Raw genomic sequence first — 19,379 nt, 5'->3', positions numbered from 1 at the left:
GCAACTTGTCTGTTCCCCTTCCCCCAATTCCCCAGCACTGTTCCCATCCCCCCAATTCCCCAATAAAAATCTTTAAAAAAAAAAAAAAAAAAGATACCAGCCTGTTTGCTTTGGTTCTTGGTGATGATTGCAGGATTTCTATGACAATTCATTAATAGTTACGTGTTACAGTTCATTCATCAAACATTTTTTTATCTCCTATGTATGCCAGGAACAATAAATTGACAGTAGTATAATCCAGATTTGATATTTCTTTATTTAAATTCTTTTGTGGGATAATTTTATGTTCATTGTTTTATTTTGTTGAAGTTTGATCTTGTTATCTTCATGAACCAAAGTATGTTTCATTGTTTTTCAGAATGAATTACAACTTCTTTCAAATGGGTCACAAACTATTATTTCAGGAGGTTTCAGCAGGTGGCACTCTTTCCACTAAATTGGTGGTGTAATTTTTATTTTACTGCACTTATGAGTGATTATGTTATCTTAAAGATAAGGTGTAGTTAGTGACTGACTCTTAGACCCCATTTATCTAGGCTCTTTGGTCTGCCCATCGCCTGTCAAAACTTGCTCATTTTCTTTAATCTCCCAGAGAGCTTTCCCCTTTTCTACAGCAAACATTTCTTTCTAAAACCTATCTGTATCCGCACCACCTCTGCATCTTTCTTCACGGAATAAGACATAATGAAAATGTCATAGGGGAGACAAAAAATGTTGCTGAGAATCAGGAGAGCAAAAGAACAATAAGAATTTAAGAGTATGTAGAGATTTAGAAATGCAGAGTGATAGCATTGGCTGTAGGACATACTGGAGCCAGAATGCCTGGATTTGAATTCCAGCTCCGCCACATTTTGCCTGTGTGGCCTTGGGCAGATTAGTTTCTCCATGCTTCAGTTCCTGTATTTGTTAAATGGGTATAATAAAAATAGTGTCTATGTCATAGATTTGTTGTGAGAATCAAAAGTTTTATATGACAGCACCTGGCACTCAGTGAGCACTATATATTTGTTATTATTGTTTTTGTTGTCATCATCACCAATATCATCTTCTCATAACAACTCTGAAAGGTAGATATTCTTTCCTCCCATTTATAGATGAGGAAGAATGAGCCTGAAAGTTTAATATACTCTAGTGTCTGGCAGATACTAAATGGAAATATGTTCTAATCGACAGCAACGTATTGTACCAGAAAGCATTGAGCCTATACAAAGACTACAGCAGGGGATCCCCTGAAATGAGTGACAATAGTCACATAACTTTTATTACAGTATATTGTTATAATTGTTCTATTTTATTATTAGTGATTGTTGTTCATCTCTCACTGTGCATACTTTATAAATTAAACTTTATCATGGGTATGTATGTATAGGAAAAAACATAGTGTATATAGGATTCAGTACTATTCATGGTTTCAGGCATCCACTGGGGGACTTGAAACATATCCCCTATAGATAAGGGGGAACTACTGTATTTGATTTTAGCTTAATTCATCTAGTTTATGGGCTAAGTGCCAAGAACTAATCCCATTTGTGTGTGTAGTTTTAACATTAAAAAACAGTAGGTTAGTAATCTCCTTCCCCCAAAACCATTTTATTGTATTATATTAATAACAGTAAAGAAAGTTTTACTAACTTTTTTGAGCAGGTAATACATGCATATGATACAAAATTCAGAAGGTAAAACAGTGTAGAGTGAAAACTAAGTCTCCCATCTTTATCTCCCAACCAACCAGTTACCCTCCCCCAAAGACAACTATTGTTATCTGTTTCTGATATAGCCTTCCCAACATGGTCTATGAACGTACTAACATTCGAATGTATGTGTTTTATATGTGTGTGTGCGTGTGTACACACACATACACTAAAAATTTTCAGGTTCTCCTCCTTAAGGGTTGAGCCATTTTGTAACTTCATCAGAAATACATCAAAGTATGTGTTGTCAGACTTTGGGTTTGCCAGTCTGATAGGTGAAAAGTGTTACCTCGGTGTGTATTTCTTAAAGTCAATTATCTTTTCATATGTTGAAGAGCTATTTGTATGCCTTTCTGTGAACTTCTATCATGTTTCTTATCCATTTTTTCAGTTGGACTAATTGATCTCTCTTCAGTTTCTAAGAACCCTATATATTAGGGAGAATAGTCCTTTGTGATATGAGTTGCAAATTTATTGTCCCAGTTATATAATTGTGGGTTTTTTTGTTTAAGATTTTATTGGGGAATTGGGGGAAGGAACTGCGTTGAGGAATCATGGAAGGGGAACAGACAAGTTGCTGTCCTTTTGTTCTTTAGTCTAACTGTGGAGGACATCGCTTCACTGGCCCATATTGGTACTGTGATCACTGCGCTCTTCCCGGCTGAGGCAGATCGGTTGCCGGCCATTGGACAGCTGCTTTTGGCAGCTCATGGTGCTGCCGGCTGCCGGCTGCTCACACTGGCTGCCAGCCACTCACCATAACTCATGGCAGTCCCACTGCAGCCTACGCCGTGGCCAGCGACTCACGGCAGCCCAGCTCCAGGTTGAGCTGTTGTTCACCATCTTAGCTGTAGAGGGCGCAGCATCACTGGCCCATATGGGATTTGAATCTGCAGCCCTGCTGCTCAGAGCTCACACTCCCACGCCAACTTTAACCAATGAGCCACTCGGCCGGCCCTTGTCATGTGTTTTTAACCTTGTGTTTTTTACTTCTTTGGAATGTAGTATTTAAACAAATGGAAACAGTTAACTAACTTAAGTTTGTATCTTTTTTGTCTTTTTATTTTTGCTTAGGAACCTGGCTGCTCTATCTGCCATGTACCTGGAGCATTGCTTTGGCAGCTGAACCAGGTTGTTTTCCAGATTGGTACATGTTATCCCTCTTTGGCACTGGAGCTGTTCTTATGCGTGGAGCAGGCTGTACTATTAACGACATGTGGGACCGGGATTACGATAAAAAGGTAGTTTCGTCCTGGAAAAGAACAGAGAGGCTCCTCTCAATTCTGCACAGTAACATGGTGCCATGACTTTTGAATGCCACATCAAGCAACAGTATCATTTAGTGCCCTCACTGAAATCCAGCATAAGCAGTGTCTATATCAGTTGAATAGCTGGTGTTACAAAGTGCAGTGTACTTTCTTTCTCAACACAAGTGTGGCCATGGGGGCAAGGTGTGTACTTCATTTTTACAAAATGAATTAGGTTGTAGAAGGCCCGTGTAAAGATGTTAGGAGTGAGGGTAAAAAGTCCATCTGAACGTTTGAATGTCATCCCTTCCTTTGAGGTAGATATTGGAGCCATACTATTAATATGTAAATCAAATCTTAACTTAGATGAACCAACACAGCCCTATTAGCATTTGCTATAATTATTTCTTCAAAAAACATAATTATATCCCTTTTCCTCCTTAAAAAATAGTGCATGTTTATTCTGAAAAAATTTATACAGTACAGAAACAGAAAGGAGAAGTACAAGTCCTCCTTATCTCCTCCCCCAAACCCCCAGAGAAAACTCCAGTTAAAGTTTGATACATTATATTCCTCTGGATTACTTTCTGTGTATATTCTAACACGTGTGTATAGTTATTTCTTGGTTCCTCAACAGATGGTTATCTTCTCAAGGGAAAGATCCACCTTGTTAGCCTTTTATCCCAGCAGCCGTGCTGTAACAAGTACAAGATCATTAAGCACTTGAGTGAATAATCAAGTAAACTTCCAATGTAAAAGAAACCCATGGCAAATTATATAAAATAATCTTACATGTACACTGATACAGAGTGAATCATCATCTTTAGTTTGTCTTTCATGTAAGTCTGAAATTTCCTTAAACAAGGCACACCTAAAATGATTTTTAGTTTATAGAACAGTATCACAATACATTTTTTAATTCAAAACACATTTGTTGAATACTTGCTGTGTGTAAGACACAGTGATGATGAAAGACATCATGGATGAAAGACAACAACATTTCTGACCTCACAGTTCAGTAGTTATAATACAGCAGCACGATCATATGGTATCCACAAGGGGAATTACTGAAGACCACTTACCTCAGCCTATGGGAGGGGCTCAGAGAGAACTTTCGGGGGTGACCTTTGAACTGTGTCCGAATAAGATGGCAAGAAAAGGGTGGGCTGCAGGGTAAAGGTACAGAGGCATGGCTTTGAGATAAAGTATGTATTATGCTTGACAACTTCAATCATTAGGTTTGCTTGTGGCTGCAAGGTAGGATAGTGGCAGAGTAGCAGGAACTGCATGTTAAGGCCTCTTTATGCCCCACTCACCCAGTGGGGATACCTTGATCCATGCCAGGAGATGCATACTTTTTTTTTTTTATTGTTAGTTTAAGGTGTACAGAACAATGCAATAGTTATCCTTTTCACCCTCACAAAGTAACAATCCCCCTCCCCCCATGTATTGCCCTCCACCCCCGATATCATGCTTATCTATTACAATTCCATTGACTCCATTCCCGCTCTCCATGTCCCGAGATTATATGTATATATAATTATAGTTGACATACAATATTATTCAACATCAGCTTCAGAAATACAGTGCGGTAGTCAGGCCTCTACACCAACTAAGAAGTGGTCTCCCCAACAGGACATGAGTCCATCTGGCCCCCTAAGAAATATTTACAACATTATTGATTATGTTCCTCAGACTGTCTTTTTCTATCCCTGAGGCCATATTGTAATTACCAATTTGTATTGTCTCATCCCTTCCCCTTCTCCTTCATACCCACCCGCTCCCAGCTAACAACCCTCAGTTCTTCCTGTGTCTCTGAGACTATCTCCATCCACTTCTCCCATCCATTCAGTTCCTTAGAATCCACGTATAAGTGAGATCACATGGTATTTGTCTTTCTCTGACTGACTTATTTCACTTAGCATAGTGTTCTCTAGTTCCATCCATATTGTTGCAAATGGTACTTTCCTTCTTCTTTATAGCTGAGTAATACTCCATTGTGTAAATGTACCAAAGTTTCTTAATCCAGTCATCTACCGATGGGCATTTTGGTTGTTTCCAAGTCTTAGCTATTGTGAATAACGCCGCAATGAACATAGGGGTACATATATTTTTTCGGATTAATGTCTTGGGATTTTTTTGGATAAATACCTAAGAGTGGGATTGCTGGGTCATAAGGTAGTTCCATTTTCAGATTTCTGAGGTACCTCCATACTGATTTCCATAATGGCTACACCAGTCTGCAGTCCCACCAGCAGTGCACCAGGGTCCCCTTTTCCCTACAGCCTCGCCAGCATTTGTTGTTTGTTGATTTATTAATGATAGCCATTCTGACCGGGGTGAAGTGGTATCTCATTGTGGTTTTTATTTGCATTTCCCTAATGCTAAGTGATGTTGAACATTTTTTCAAATGCCTGTTGGCCATCTGTATGTCCTCTTTGGAGAAATGTCTCTTCATATCCTCTGCCCATTTTTTAATTGGGTTGTTTGTTTTTTTGGTGTTGAGTTGCATGAGCATTTTTTATATTTGGGATATTAATCCCTTATCAGATATATCATTAACAAATATCTTCTCCCATTCAGTAGGCTTCCTTTTTGTTTTATTGATGGTTTCTTTTGTTGTGAAAAAACTTTTAAGTTTGATGTAGTCCCATATGTTCATTTTTTCTTTTACTTCCCTAGCCCACAGGGATGTATCAGTAAAAATATTGCTCAGTGTAATGTCTGCAAATTTAGACCCTATACTTCCTTCTATGAGTTTTATGGTCTCAGGTCTTATATTTAAGTCTTTAAACCATTTTGAGTTTGTTCTTGTAAGTGGCATAAGGAGGTGGTCCAGTTTCATTTTTTTGCATGTGTCAGTCCAATTTTCCCAGCACCATTTATTAAACAGGCTATCCTGACCCCATTGTAACTTCTTGCTTCCCTTGTCATATACTAACTGCCCGTATAAGCCTGGGTTTACTTCTGGGCTTTCTATTCTGTTCCATTGATCTATATGCCTATTTTTATGCCAATACCATATTGTTTTGATTACTGTGGCCTTGTAGTACGTTCTAATGTCTGGAAGCATGATCCCCCCCAACTTTGTTCTTATTTCTCAAGATTGCCATGGCTATTCATGGTCTTTTTTGGTTCCATATAAATTTTTGGATTATATTTTCTATTTCTGAGAAAAATGTCCTAGGTAGTTGGATAGGAATTGCATTGAATCTATATATGAGATGCATACTTTTTTGATTTGGGAATTCACACACCCTGGTCAGTATTTCATTCTGCATAACCATGTGAATGAGGCTTCTGGCATATATCATTTCAAAATAATCCTTGAATATGTTTGGAGCAGCTAATCTCCAAATCCTGGTTGTCATATTGTACTGTAAAGTTTTGCAAGATATTATTACCCTTGGGGGAACTTGATAAAAGATGCATGGGATCTCTATATTTTTTAAAATACGGAGTTTCAAAAAATAACTGTGTGAATCCAGTTACTTCAAAAGAAAGAGTTTAATTAAATAATATATTCAAACCAACAAACTTTTTCCACTTTTTTTATTAACAAAATATGACCATTTTAGTTCCTCCTTAATTGAGATTATTTTCCTCCGTAGATAAAAGGGAAATGATCATATATATTATATCTCCCCCATTCTATTTTCCTCTGATTGGAAGACTCTAGATTCTATATTAACATACAACAAAGTACTTAAATGAGTGTTTTATAGCTATTGAGGTGGTTTTTCTAACATAAATTTAAAATGTTATGTGCATCTCTTATAAGGATGAGTTAAAACGCTTGGCCAAACGGTAATGCTTACCTCATAGTTTCTTTAAGGCCATATATCATTAAGGATATGTTTCTGGCTCAGGGTTTTAAGTGAATTGCTATTAGGGTATCTGAGTTAAGTGTGTTTTGTTGCTGTATATAATCCACTAGCCATGTGATAAACATTAGGTCCGTAAACATTGAAATAATCTCAATGCACAGGTATTAATGATTTGGTTTTGTAAGCTGTGAGCATTCTGGTTTCATAAAAATGACATAGAATATGTTTTGATTATCATGTTACATGATGTTTAGTCTTTTGGTAGAATGCTTGTTTATTTTTATCTTTCAAATTTAGCTAGGTAATTATCATTATACTGAAGGGGCAGTGTGATCTTGTGGTTGTAGTGTAGTCAGTGGAACTGGACCGACTTGCTACAGTGCTGTTCGTGACTTTGGAAAGTTACTGAACAAATATATATTATTTGTTCACATAAGTTTCCTAAAACTTAGAAGTAGAAGACCTTGTGAGTGGTTACAAGACAGGGTTGTTATGAGGATTCAATGATGTGACGCATATATAGCTCTTAGAATAGTGACACATTATAAACACTCAGCTACTAGTTGGAATAATCATAACATCCTGAAGCCAATATAAGAACATAAATATTATTTTCCGTTGAAATCACAGGAACCAAGTCAAGGATAGAAGATCCAGTTTTGGCACTTAAGCAAGATAAATCATTATAGTTTGACAAGCTTTTATTGCAGAGTGAAGCATGATATAAATAGGGTCAGCAAAATTATTTTGTAAAGAATCAGATAATAAATATTTTAGGCTTTGTGGGCCGTGCCATCTTTGTTACAACGTGCTGTCTTTGTTACAACATGGAGCATGAAAGCAGCCATACACAATATGTAAACAAATAATGTGTCCCCTTTTCAATAAAACTTGATTTTTGGACAACGAAATTTGAATTTCATAATATTTTATGTGCTACAGTACATTACTCTTTCTTAAAATTTATTTTCAACCATCTAAAAAAGCAAAAACCATTTTTAGCTCACAGACTGTACAAAAACAGGTAGTAGGCTGAATTTGGCCCACAGGCCATAGTATGATAACCCTTGATATAAATCGTACAAAAATATGATATATTAATAATAGTTAACATTTATTGCATACTTACATGCTTCAGACTTTGCATTTACTCTGTGAGGTAGGTGCTATTGTTTATTACCTCTCTCTGCTCTTTTTCTCTCTCTGTTTTTCCTTTAACAGGTAATTAACCTAAGGTCAAGAGAGGTTAAGTAATTTGCCAAAATTGACAGAGCCAATAAGTGATAGGATTGGATTCAAATGCTGGGCTCTCTGATCCCAGACCCTGAGTTCTTTTAACAATGTTGAAAATTTTGATTATATTCTTTATTAGTGGTTGAGTTTAGAATAATCACATTTCATGATCTCTTGAAAGGAAAAGAACAAATTAATATATATTATTCTCACAAGTGCTCTGTCTGTTTATATTCTTACAGTGGGTTTGCTCTTTATATTTGGGTGCAGCTAATATAAGATAACAGACCCATTCCTAAATACCCTGGCAAAAGTACTCTCAATTTCAAACCCAGATAATCTGTCTTCTTTCTTTATCCACATCGGCTATCTGATTACAGTGCTTCCCATACTCAGACATTCGCCAGATAATTAGCCTTATCTAACATGCACAGCTATTTTGTCTTTCCTGAGAATTCTCATTATTATTGCCACTCTTTTCTCTGTGGAAATTGAACATATACCTGCTAAGCTGGGTAAATAGATAAGGAAGTTGCTTCGTTTTGTTTGGGGATGGGAATGGGAGATGGAATAAAGGGAATGCGTGGTGGGACTTTTTAGTTCTTTTCAAAGCTATTTTAAATATCAAGTTTTGATTCTTGGCAGTACTTCCAATTTTGAGTTCACCTTTTATTCATAATTCTGCCTTAATGCTTATCATGGGCCAGTCTCTTGATGAAATGTTTAAATAAATGGTTGAGCTATGGACAAGGCTAAGGTATCTGTTTTTATGTGTTAAGGTTATAAGAACAGCAAGTCGCCCAATAGCTGCTGGAGACATTTCAACTTTTCAGTCCTTTGTTTTCCTCGGGGGACAGCTGACCTTGGCACTGGGTGTTCTTCTGTGTCTGAATTACTACAGGTACAGTAAATGTGTTTTTCATAGTCATGTATAAAACCTCTCCTAAGTGGAGGAAGTAGGAATAAAATAAAATTGAAATACCTTTATCACGATGTTGTTTTATTGGCTACCTATCGAGCATCTATAGTTTAGCAAATGTAAGTCACCACATATTGTAAAATCAAGAATGCTTTCAGCCTAAGGAATTAAGAGATCAGCATTTAATTTATTCTGAACCACTTTCAGTACTTGCACTGCATATATCCTCAGGGACAAAAGCCACTTTATAGGTTTTCTAGATGCATGAGTGGAGGTGTGTGTGTATATACCTGTACGTATAATTTCACTTACCCTGATAGTATCTCTGAGGTACATAGAAGCAGAAGTGATTATACTCATTTTGCAAAAAGAGGAACCAGTCTTTTCCAGAGTCGTGTTCCTAATCCATGACAGAAGAAAAAAGTGAAAGGACTCATTCCTGTATCTCTTAAACGGAGAATTAAACTTCTGTGCATCAGATGGTTGATTACAAAGTGCTTCAATAAGACAGAAAAGAGGAGGAAGTCAGCAAATAAGCACGTCTTTATAGAGGCTAGACTTAATTGTAAACATTGCCCTGCTAGCATCAGTCGTCTGAAAACACTTCGGAAGGTTATTCCTGGAAGGGTGGTGTTAGGTGAGCTTTGGGGAATGTCTTAAGTTATTATCCTTTCATAGAGGCTTATCCTCTTCTAGAGAAATAATATCCTGTTGTACATATAGGGAGGGATATCTTGACTCTAATTCTCTGTTAGGACATCTCATCTCAGTTTACTAGCTGTCTTAATGTTTGAGTACAAAAGTTAGAAAGGCAGTAGCACATGGTGGGTAATGAGTTGGTCTCTGTCTTAGGTTTGAATACTGGCCCGGTTACTGACTAGTTGTATGACAGTTGGCAAATTACTTAATCTCTTTGTGCTTTAGTTTCTTCACCTGCAAAACACAATGAAATAGAAGAAAATCACCTGCCTCTTAAGGTTGTGGTGGTGATTATAATAATTTAACCTATGTAAAGTAGTTAGAGAAATGCCTAATCCATGAAAGCACTATATGTGTTAGCTATTGTTATTTTGTTTCGTTATTTTGTAATACTTAAAATATAAATGTACACTTGAAATCTGTATAATTTTACTAATCAGTGTCACCCCAATAAATGTAATAAATATTGTCTAATCATTCTTTATCCTAATCAAAGTCCAGGAAGAGAAATTTACATAACAAAAATATAATTTTTAAATCATTTTCCCAATTAGTGTTACTGTTGTTGTCTTATTTAGTGATTTGCAAGAGATGGTGATATTAATCTTTTTAATGGTTTTTCTTGATTTCAGTATAGCTCTGGGGGCAGCATCCCTACTTCTTGTCATCACCTACCCACTAATGAAAAGAATTACGTACTGGCCTCAATTAGTCTTGGGTGAGTTATTTCAATTAGAGCTTGAAATAGCTGTAAGTATTTCCTTTGATACCCTCAAACTATACTTTCAGATATAATATTATACATATATATATAATGTGTCAGAGATAAAATGGCAAGTCAGTCATAAAATTTTCCAAGCCAAGAATAGATTTTCATATTTTAAAAGACAATGAACCATTTCTACTGGCTAAAAAAATCTTGCATGTTTATTAAAATTGCCATCATTATTATTTTCCAAAATGCTCTTTTTAAAATCTAGGTATGTCGTGAAGAAAAAAAATAGCTGCCTTTACCCCACCGCTCCTTTTTAGGTTGTTGATCTATATGCCCTAAAGACCTGGGGGATCAGAGTAGAAAGAGAAAGCACCCTGAGCAGGAGAACAAGGGTTAATGTGTGTGTTATAGCTTAGATGGCTTTACCCAGCTCCCCTTCTGGGAAGCCTTCCTTAGTTAGACCTCCCAGGAAAAAGTTACTACACCTGGGCTCCCACAGCACTCTGACATGGCACATACTCATTTCAACAGTATTAATTCAGTAAGAAGATACTGAAAGCCTCCTCTGTCTCCCCATTAATAAATTGTAAATGCCTAAAAGAAAAAGCATTTTTTACATATGGATGGCCAGCATCTAACATAGTTCTTGGTACAACACGGGAATTCAATAAATGTTTGTTAGTGGAAAGAGAGGAAGATTCGTAAGTAGGTAAGTCAAAATCTATTGCAAAAATATTTACTAGTCTTTTCTATTTTATTCCTCGATTAATCTAAGAGTGTTCCTAGAACTACTCTAGTTCTTTGAACTGTTTTTTTTTCTAGTAAATAAAAGAACCAAAAGACACGCCAAGAAATCAATGTGAGCCTCACTTGGAAAATTGTGGTTGAATATATACCTTTTTTGTAAGATTCTCTCATTGAATGTTATGTTTCTTTTTATTATTAAAAAAAATAGGACATTATATTCTCAACTGATCTGGGAATCTTTTCGTAAAAAGAGGATATGCATTTCCTATCTGTAAGATAATGTTAAGAAAGCTGGTATACTCATATTTACTTCAAATATTTATTGAACCCTTGAATTACTTTGTGCCAGGAAATACATCAGGTACGAAGAAAATAAAAGTGACTAAAACACATTCACCATCTTGAAGGAACTAGAGAAGACAGTGGGTAAACAGGCCATTGCAGTGCATGGATTGACATACATGAGTGCTATGGGAACACAGAGGAGAGGCCCTTCATCAGTTGAGAGATTCTGAGTGGAAATAGGCAACATAGGAGGAGAAAAAGGGTTTCTGAGAAGACATTTGGGATCCACTGAGTTTGCGTACCTGAGGGACTTGCAGGTAGAGATGTCCACCAGACAGTTCAGTATCTAGTCCGAAGCCTAAGGAAGTGATCAGGTTGTACATAGAGATTTAGAGGTTGACAGCAGGTAGATGTTTGTTTACCATCCTCAGAAAGGATGGGCTTATGGAATATAATAAATAAGGATTCCTGTTTATACTCTTGTTTCTGTAGCTTATAGGGGAAGTGGAGTGATAATGGAAAGATCACAGGATTTTGACTTAGGTCTAAGTTCAGACCCCAGCATCTACTATTTATTGTCTGTGTCAGGCATCATACTAAGTAAGATAAATGTTGTTCTCATGTAACCTGAGATATTCAGGGGGATAGTCTTCTTTCCATCAGCTATATTATTTTAATTGTTAATTAACCTCTCTGAATCTGTTTTTGTAAAGTGTAGCTGACAACTGCCACAGAGAGCTGAGAGAATTTAAGGAAGAAACGTATTAGAAGAGAGCATACACAGAGCCTAATATACAGAAGCACTTAATACTTACTAATGCCCCTCTCCTTCCCTTTGGAATTCGGAAGTACATCTAGACTTTCCTCTCTTTCTGTTTCACTCATTGTAGGGCTGACTTTTAATTGGGGAGCATTACTCGGATGGTCTGCTATCAAGGGCTCCTGTGATCCATCTGTTTGCCTGCCTCTTTATTTTTCTGGAATTATGTGGACTCTAATATATGATACTATCTATGCCCATCAGGTAAAGGAATATCATCTTTTTTTCTAACTTTGGTTTAGTTGGGTTTTTTTAAACTTGAAGAACCGAATTAAAGGGAAATTGTATTTTTCTAAAAAGAAAATCATTTACACTTCCATGGTGCCAACAAAATACTTCTCTGTCATGTGTACGTATATTTGCCAGAGAGATAAACTCATTTATAATATTTACTATATGCCAGGTACCATTTTAAATACCTTACAAATACTAATTTAATCTTTATAACAACCTGCAAAGAAGATAATTTTATTGTCATCATTTTACAGATGAGGAAATGTGTAAAGAAGTAATTTGTCCATGCCACACAATTAGTGGGTGGCAGAGCTGAGATTCGAACCCAGACAGTCTGCAGAGTCTGTGCTTTTAACTGCTACCCCCTCCCCACTTCTGTCAATGCCTCTAATCATTGTACTAGGCAGCTTTTGTTACCTAGTTTAGATAATGTACATTTTCCCTTATTTGTACCTATTTTTTGTCACTATAACTTGAAGACTGCATAATAGTCCATTGATTTAATATGTCATAATTTTTTTTAAGTTAACAATTTGTCTATTTTGGCCATTTAAGTCATTTCTGAGTTTCCACAATTATAAATAACATTGTTCTAATTACTAATGTATTTGTGACTATGAACTTTTTGGGTAAATTTTTAGGAGTGGTGTTACTTTGTTAAAGGATATAAACATTTTTTTTTTTTTAATTAGGGAATTGGCGGGATGGGAACAGTGCTGGGGAAGTAGGGGGAAGGGGAACAGACAAGTTGCTGTCATTTTTGTTCTTCACTCTAGTTGTGGAGGTCGTTGCTTCACTGGCCCAAGTTGGCACCATCATTGTGCTCTTCCCGGGTGAGGCAGATCAGTCGCCGGCCTCTGGACGGCCGCTCACTGCGGCTGCTGGCCGCTCATGCTGGCTGCTGGCTACACACGGTAGCTCACGGCAACCCACTGCAGCAGGGGCTGCAGCCTACGCCGTCGCCAGCGACTCACGGCAGCCCAGCTCCAGGTGGAGTTGTTGTTCAGCATCTTAGCTGTGGAGGGCAGTGTCACTGGTCCTCATATGTGGGATCCGAACCAGGGCCCTCTGGCATCCCAAGCCAGTTCTTAACCATTGCGCCACTCGGCTGGCCTGATATAAACATTTTTATAGCTTTCAATATTGCCTTTTTTTAAAGTTTAATAAAAAAAACCCCTTTTTTGCTTTTCTTGTGGTTAATGAGGTTGGATAATTAAGTTCACGAACTTGTTGCAGTGATGTTGCTAACCTTTTTTGACATCAGAGGGATTATTCATTATGAATTTATACCAATTGGACAAACGGTTAACCAAGTTTGCTATTTGGAAGTGCTGAAAAGGCTGCATGAAAAAGTTAGATGACCTGAACTTTTCGCCAGCAATTCATGGCTCTTGCATCACGACAATGCACCAGCTCACACGGCACTGTCTGTGAGGGAGTTTTCAGCCAATAAACAAATAACTGTATTGGAACTCCCTTCCTACTCACCTGATCTGGCCCCCTGGTCTCTCTTTACCCGAAGATAAAGGAAATACTGAAAGGAAGACATTTTGATGACATTCAGGACATCAAGGGTAATACCACTACAGCTCTGATGGCCATTCCAGAAAAAGAGTTCCAAAATTGCTTTGAAGGGTGGACTAGGTGTTGGCATAGGTGCATAGCTTCCCAAGGGGAGTACTTCGAAGGTTCCATAGTGATAGTCAGCAAGAAGGTATGTAGCACTTTTTCTAGGATGAGTTCACGAACTTAATTGTCAGACTTTGTATGTTAATTTTTCTTTTATATTTATGAACTTTGTAAAAAAGGTTATTTTCTCAGTATTTTTCTGAAATATAACTATGTAGTCTCGATCCTTTACTTAATATGTCATAATGTAATGAAATTCTTTCTAATATTTCAGTCTGGATTTCATCCTGCTTTCTGTCATTAACCCCTCTCCTCCACTATATTTGTATTGTCATGAAAAAGTTTGCCAGATCTATAATAAGCCTGGTTTCCTGAAGTGAAACTTGACTGACAGTTTAGAAGAGATGCCTATACTTTCTGCAGTAAGCTCTGGAATGAGTGGTCAAGATAACAGTACTCTAATTAGATTATTCTTTAGTAAAACACACACTCTTGGACACTTTCGTGTTCCACATAATTAAAGCACGGTTTATACCTTCAAGGTGCTTGCAATATGAAAGGAAAAAGATACACAAAGCCCACATTCATTACTACTTGGATCGGGCACTCTGAAATATAACTGTCTGCCTGCAGCTGGATGCCGAGGTCAGCATGCAGCCCCTGATATCACAGGACCGTAATTACAGTAGTACATGGAAATGTTCACAAATAAAGTTGCAGAGGAGACCAGTCAACTAGATGTGAGTGTATCATCAAAACCTAGCTCTACTTAAACAGAAAGGGTTTGAGGGGAGAGGCAGGAAATAAATTGAGCCAGAAGTGAAAGTGAAAGGACGTGGTTAGGTGGTAAGTGACCGTTTTCTACATCTGTGGTTTTGTCAAGATGGGAACTAAAATGTACAGGAAATTATTGAGATTTGAGAACTGTAGTAAGGAGGAGCTATGTGAAGAATTGTAGTTGAGTTTTACGTCTAATGTAGTTCCAGTTAAGTCATTATAGGATTATAAGAAATACAATGACTTGTAGAAATAGAGCTGGAAGATGATTTTATCAGTAACATTTAACTTTGATTTGGCCTGCACATTCATTACAGATCAACACATGTGTCTGAGTTAACTGTCATCTTTCACAGTCCATGGTGTATCTTTATGATTATATGTCAGTGTTCTTTAAGATTTTTTTTTTTAATTGGGGAATTGGGGGGATGGGAACAGTGCTGGGGAATTGGGGGAAGGGGAACAGACAAGTTGCTGTCGTTTTGTTCTTCAGTCTAGTTGTGGAGGACGTTGCTTCACTGGCCCCAGTTGGCACCATCATTGTGCTCTTCTCTGGCGAGGCAGATCAGTCGCCGGCTTCTGGACGGCCGCTCACTGCGGCTGCTGGCCGCTCACGCTGGCTGCTGGCCACACACGGTAGCCCATGGCAATCCACTGCCACAGGGACTGCAGCCCACGCCGTCGCCGGCGACTCATGGCAGCCCAGCTCCAGGTTGAGCTGTTGTTCAGCATCTTAGCTGTAGAGGGCAGTGTCACTGGCCCTCATATGTGGGATCCGAACCGGGGCCCTCTGGCATCCCAAGCGAGTTCTTAACCATCGCGCCACTCGGCCGGCCCTATGTCAGTGTTCTTTAAAAGACAATTTCCTCTGGAATTAGATAGGGTTGATGATTGCACAACCTTGTGAATATACTAAAATCACTGAACTGTATACTTCAAAATGGTAAATGTTATAGTATGTCAATAAAAGCAGACAATTTCTTATTTCTGATGTTAGGACAAGAGAGATGATGCTCTGATTGGCATTAAGTCCACGGCACTGCTGTTCTGTGACAACACCAAGCAGTGGCTCAGCGGCTTCAGTGTGGCGATGCTGGGGGCCCTGAGCCTGGTGGGAGTGAACGCTGGCCAGACTGCGCCCTACTACACGGCTCTGGCTGCTGTCGGAGCCCATCTGGCTCACCAGGTTCGACCCTCTTATTTTTCCCCTCGTGCTTCTTTGGTATAAATTATAAATATTATTTAAACAAAACGACCTCTTTGTTTTGTAGCAAGATTCTTCTTCAAACAAACACTTGGCTTGTACTGCCTTAAACCGCCCCAACTTGCCATATAGAAGAGATAGCTGTATTATTTTAGTGAAATAATGTAAAACAGAGATATTTTCCCCTCTGATTTTTCTAGAATTAGTTCTGATTTATGCCTGGAAAAATTTCAGCGGTGTCTGAAGGTTGTGGGTTGAGCTGAATTACTCTGAAAGCAACTGATCAACACAGCTATTTTAAAAATGTGAAAAAAATAAAAATAAAAATAAAAATGTGAGCTTCTAGTGGTGATGGTTAGCAAACTAATTATTCATAGGTTTGGGTCTCACTGGCATAGAGACCAAGGCCAGATAAGTCATGAAATGGTATCATGTCAGAGTTCTGCCTAAATAGTAGGAAACTGTCGGCACCCAAACCCTCACAAGCTTATATTGTGAATCTACAATATTGATTTTTTTAAATGAATGAACTAAATCTAATTTTAATTAAGTAGATTGCTTATAAAAATGGTATCGGTGTTACTGTTATTTTTTTTGAACAGATGTTAATGAACCTGTATTTAGATGATCTATTGACATTTTATACAGATAATTGCAAGTTATTTATCAGTGTAAGCAAGACTTGCATCACATGTGAAGGAAACTAAAATACACTCTCCATAAAGTAAACCCCATACTGTAGCACCTTCAACTGTGTTCCTCAGCAGGAAAGCTATAAAATATAAATTGGTGATTTTCCAGATTTCATCATTTTTCTCCTCAGAATTTCTCAGCATTCCCTTTGGTCATAGCTCCATGGGGTTGTCAACATCAGTTGACTATCTGGCCAGGGTAATGAAGGTTTAGTAATATTTAAGCACCTGGAAAGGCAAAAATTAAGAGGACAATCACAAATATTATAATAAATATTTGGAACCTACTTTATATTCTCAAGTGCACTTCTGGTCCTCTCTTCAGTCCTTAACACAGTATTTTAAGATGGACATAATCTTCCAGTGCTTGAAAAGAAAGGAAATGGTGATTTTAAGTGTGCAGGCCACATAAGAAGAAATAGTTGGATGCTGATGCTTAAGCCTAGGGAAGAGTAAGACAGCATGAGACTTTCCTGGTATATTTGCAGGACTACCAATGAGAAAAAGGAGTATGTCCTAGGTCACTAGCTGCAAATCTAGGTCGCTAGAGTCCCTTCTCTATGTGGGCACGATAGAGGCAGGTTTATACATGTAGGGAGGTATTTCGGGTTATCATGAATAAACTGGGAGGGCTCAGTACAGGCACTGAGTGGGTGAGGGCCAGGTATATTAAATATCTTTCAATGCACTAAGCAGCCCTGCACAATGGGGTTGTCCTGCCCAAATGTGACTTGTTCTTCTTTGAGAAACACCACTCTGAAGAATAAAGCTAGAATTAGAAGGTAGGAGCTGTAGGAAGCAGATTTTAGATCATCCAGTAAAAGGAAGAGCTTTCTAAATAAAACTAAAAATAGCATGGGTTGCCCCTCAAACCATTCACGCACCCCTCATGGGGAAGGTTTTAGGACACAGCTTAGCTGATACCCAGTGAGAGATATGGTAGATTTTTTTTTTTTACATTGGGAAACCATTTGGGTTACATTAAGGGCTTCCCATTGCTTAAAATTCTGTAACAGGGCTATTCTCAGTGTTGATGTGTTCACTTGTGATGTCAGAGTCCGTACTCGGTACTAATGCAGCATCGTGGTGTTTTACAGATCTACAGTCTAGACATCCACAGACCGGAGGATTGCTGGGATAAATTTGCCTCCAACCGAACAATAGGACTAATGGTTTTTTCAGGGATTATCCTTGGGAACTTGTGGAAAGAAAAGAAGACAGATGAAATGAAGAAAACTATAGATAGTAAAATAGAAAATTAACAAATGGAGTTTAGGAATTTTTAAAACACAGTTTTACAAAACACTCTTAGGTCTTGTTGCCATGTAATTAGATTTGAGTAAGTTGTCTTACCATATGTTAAAGAATTAAGACCCAGAAGATGAAGAGTTATTTGCCTGGATTTTATCTCAACTATTTACTATCAAAATTTTTCCCCTGTCACAGAAACCAGGGACTCTTCAGGATTTGAGATGAACTTGAATATTTAAATTTATGTGTTATTCTGCTCATTATAATCCTCGTCTGTAGTTATGGGAACTGTATGCATTTTGGCACTTTAGAAGAAATCATGTGTATCTCATCTAAGTGAATGTAGGAAAATAGACTCTTTTTTAGGGAAAAATAAAAGCTGCTACAGAAAGTTGAGGTTTATTGTTCTTTATTGTGACCTTTACTTCCTGCCAGAAGCTGTAATTCAAAAAACCATTCTGTTTTTTATATTTCAGGAGAATTTAAATGAATAAAATTTTACCTTCTGTACCCATATGGACTACTGTTGTTACCAACCCTGACATTTATTTTGGAAATCCAGTGTGTTTAGCCATAGTGACCAGAACAGGCAGGCAGACAGTCACCAGAGACTAATTTCTATTTATTTCTTTTTTTATCTTATCTGATTGTAATTCATAGGATAGCAGCATATTGGTTAAGTGTACTGTCTCTTTCCTTGCCCGCTTCAGAATATTCTCAACACAGCAGCTAGAGTGACTTTCTTACAGCCTAACTGAGGTCATGCCATGCGCCTGCTCAGAACCCTCCACGATCTTCCCGGGACACTCAGTACAAACTAAAAGTTCTACCACCGGCGAGGCGCTCTATGATCTGGCCTTGTGTGTGACTTCTTACAGCCCTCGCCAGCCCCGCCCACCTCACTGTCCCTCAACAGGCTGGGCAGACTCCTACCCCAGGGCCTGTGCATTTACAGCTCTCTTTGCCTGGAATGCTCTCCTTTAGTTATGTCTTAATCCTTCACTGCAGGTCTTTTCGTAAATATTACCTTCACGATGAGGCTTTCCCAAGCCACTGTTTCTAAACTTTCATATACAAATACTACCTACAACTTCCTATCCCCTTGCGCTTCATTGTTGTTTTCTCTTCAGAGCTTATCGCTATTAATCAAAAATATATTTTACTTGATTTAAGTGGCTCTCATGGACAGGGTATAGGGGAGGCAGCCATTTGTGTATGTGGATTGTGGGCAACTCTAAACACTAAATTGCATAATAATGATGATAATCATGGTGATGATGCAGCTGAAACAGAGCACTTACATATGCCAGGAACTGACAAATAGAGGAAATAACTGTTTATTCAGTAAATACTGAACCACTGAGTATGAGTGTTTATACTTAGGTGAGAAGTAGCAGCTGTTACTCTAG

General features: G+C 37.9%; 1 protein-coding gene across 1 annotated transcript in view; it reads left to right on the top strand.

Annotated features, from left to right (window-relative positions):
• Positions 1–18,484, top strand: part of COQ2 (coenzyme Q2, polyprenyltransferase) — a 27,156-nt gene extending 8,672 nt beyond the window's left edge. Inside the window, exons 2-7 of the mRNA XM_019652153.1 lie at positions 2,766–2,932; positions 8,778–8,899; positions 10,249–10,334; positions 12,254–12,387; positions 15,821–16,009; positions 17,817–18,484. Of these exons, the coding sequence (XP_019507698.1) occupies positions 2,766–2,932; positions 8,778–8,899; positions 10,249–10,334; positions 12,254–12,387; positions 15,821–16,009; positions 17,817–17,981 (863 nt within the window). The 3' untranslated portion in view covers positions 17,982–18,484. The remainder of the gene's footprint in view (positions 1–2,765; positions 2,933–8,777; positions 8,900–10,248; positions 10,335–12,253; positions 12,388–15,820; positions 16,010–17,816) is intronic.
• Positions 18,485–19,379: the final 895 nt, after the last annotated feature.

Source organism: Hipposideros armiger, unplaced genomic scaffold (genome assembly GCF_001890085.2).
Source record: "Hipposideros armiger isolate ML-2016 unplaced genomic scaffold, ASM189008v1 scaffold_175, whole genome shotgun sequence".
Classification (NCBI taxonomy): Eukaryota; Metazoa; Chordata; class Mammalia; order Chiroptera; family Hipposideridae; genus Hipposideros; species Hipposideros armiger.
The sequence above is the reverse complement of the archived record's forward strand: the minus strand, read 5'-3'. Positions and strand labels throughout refer to the sequence as shown.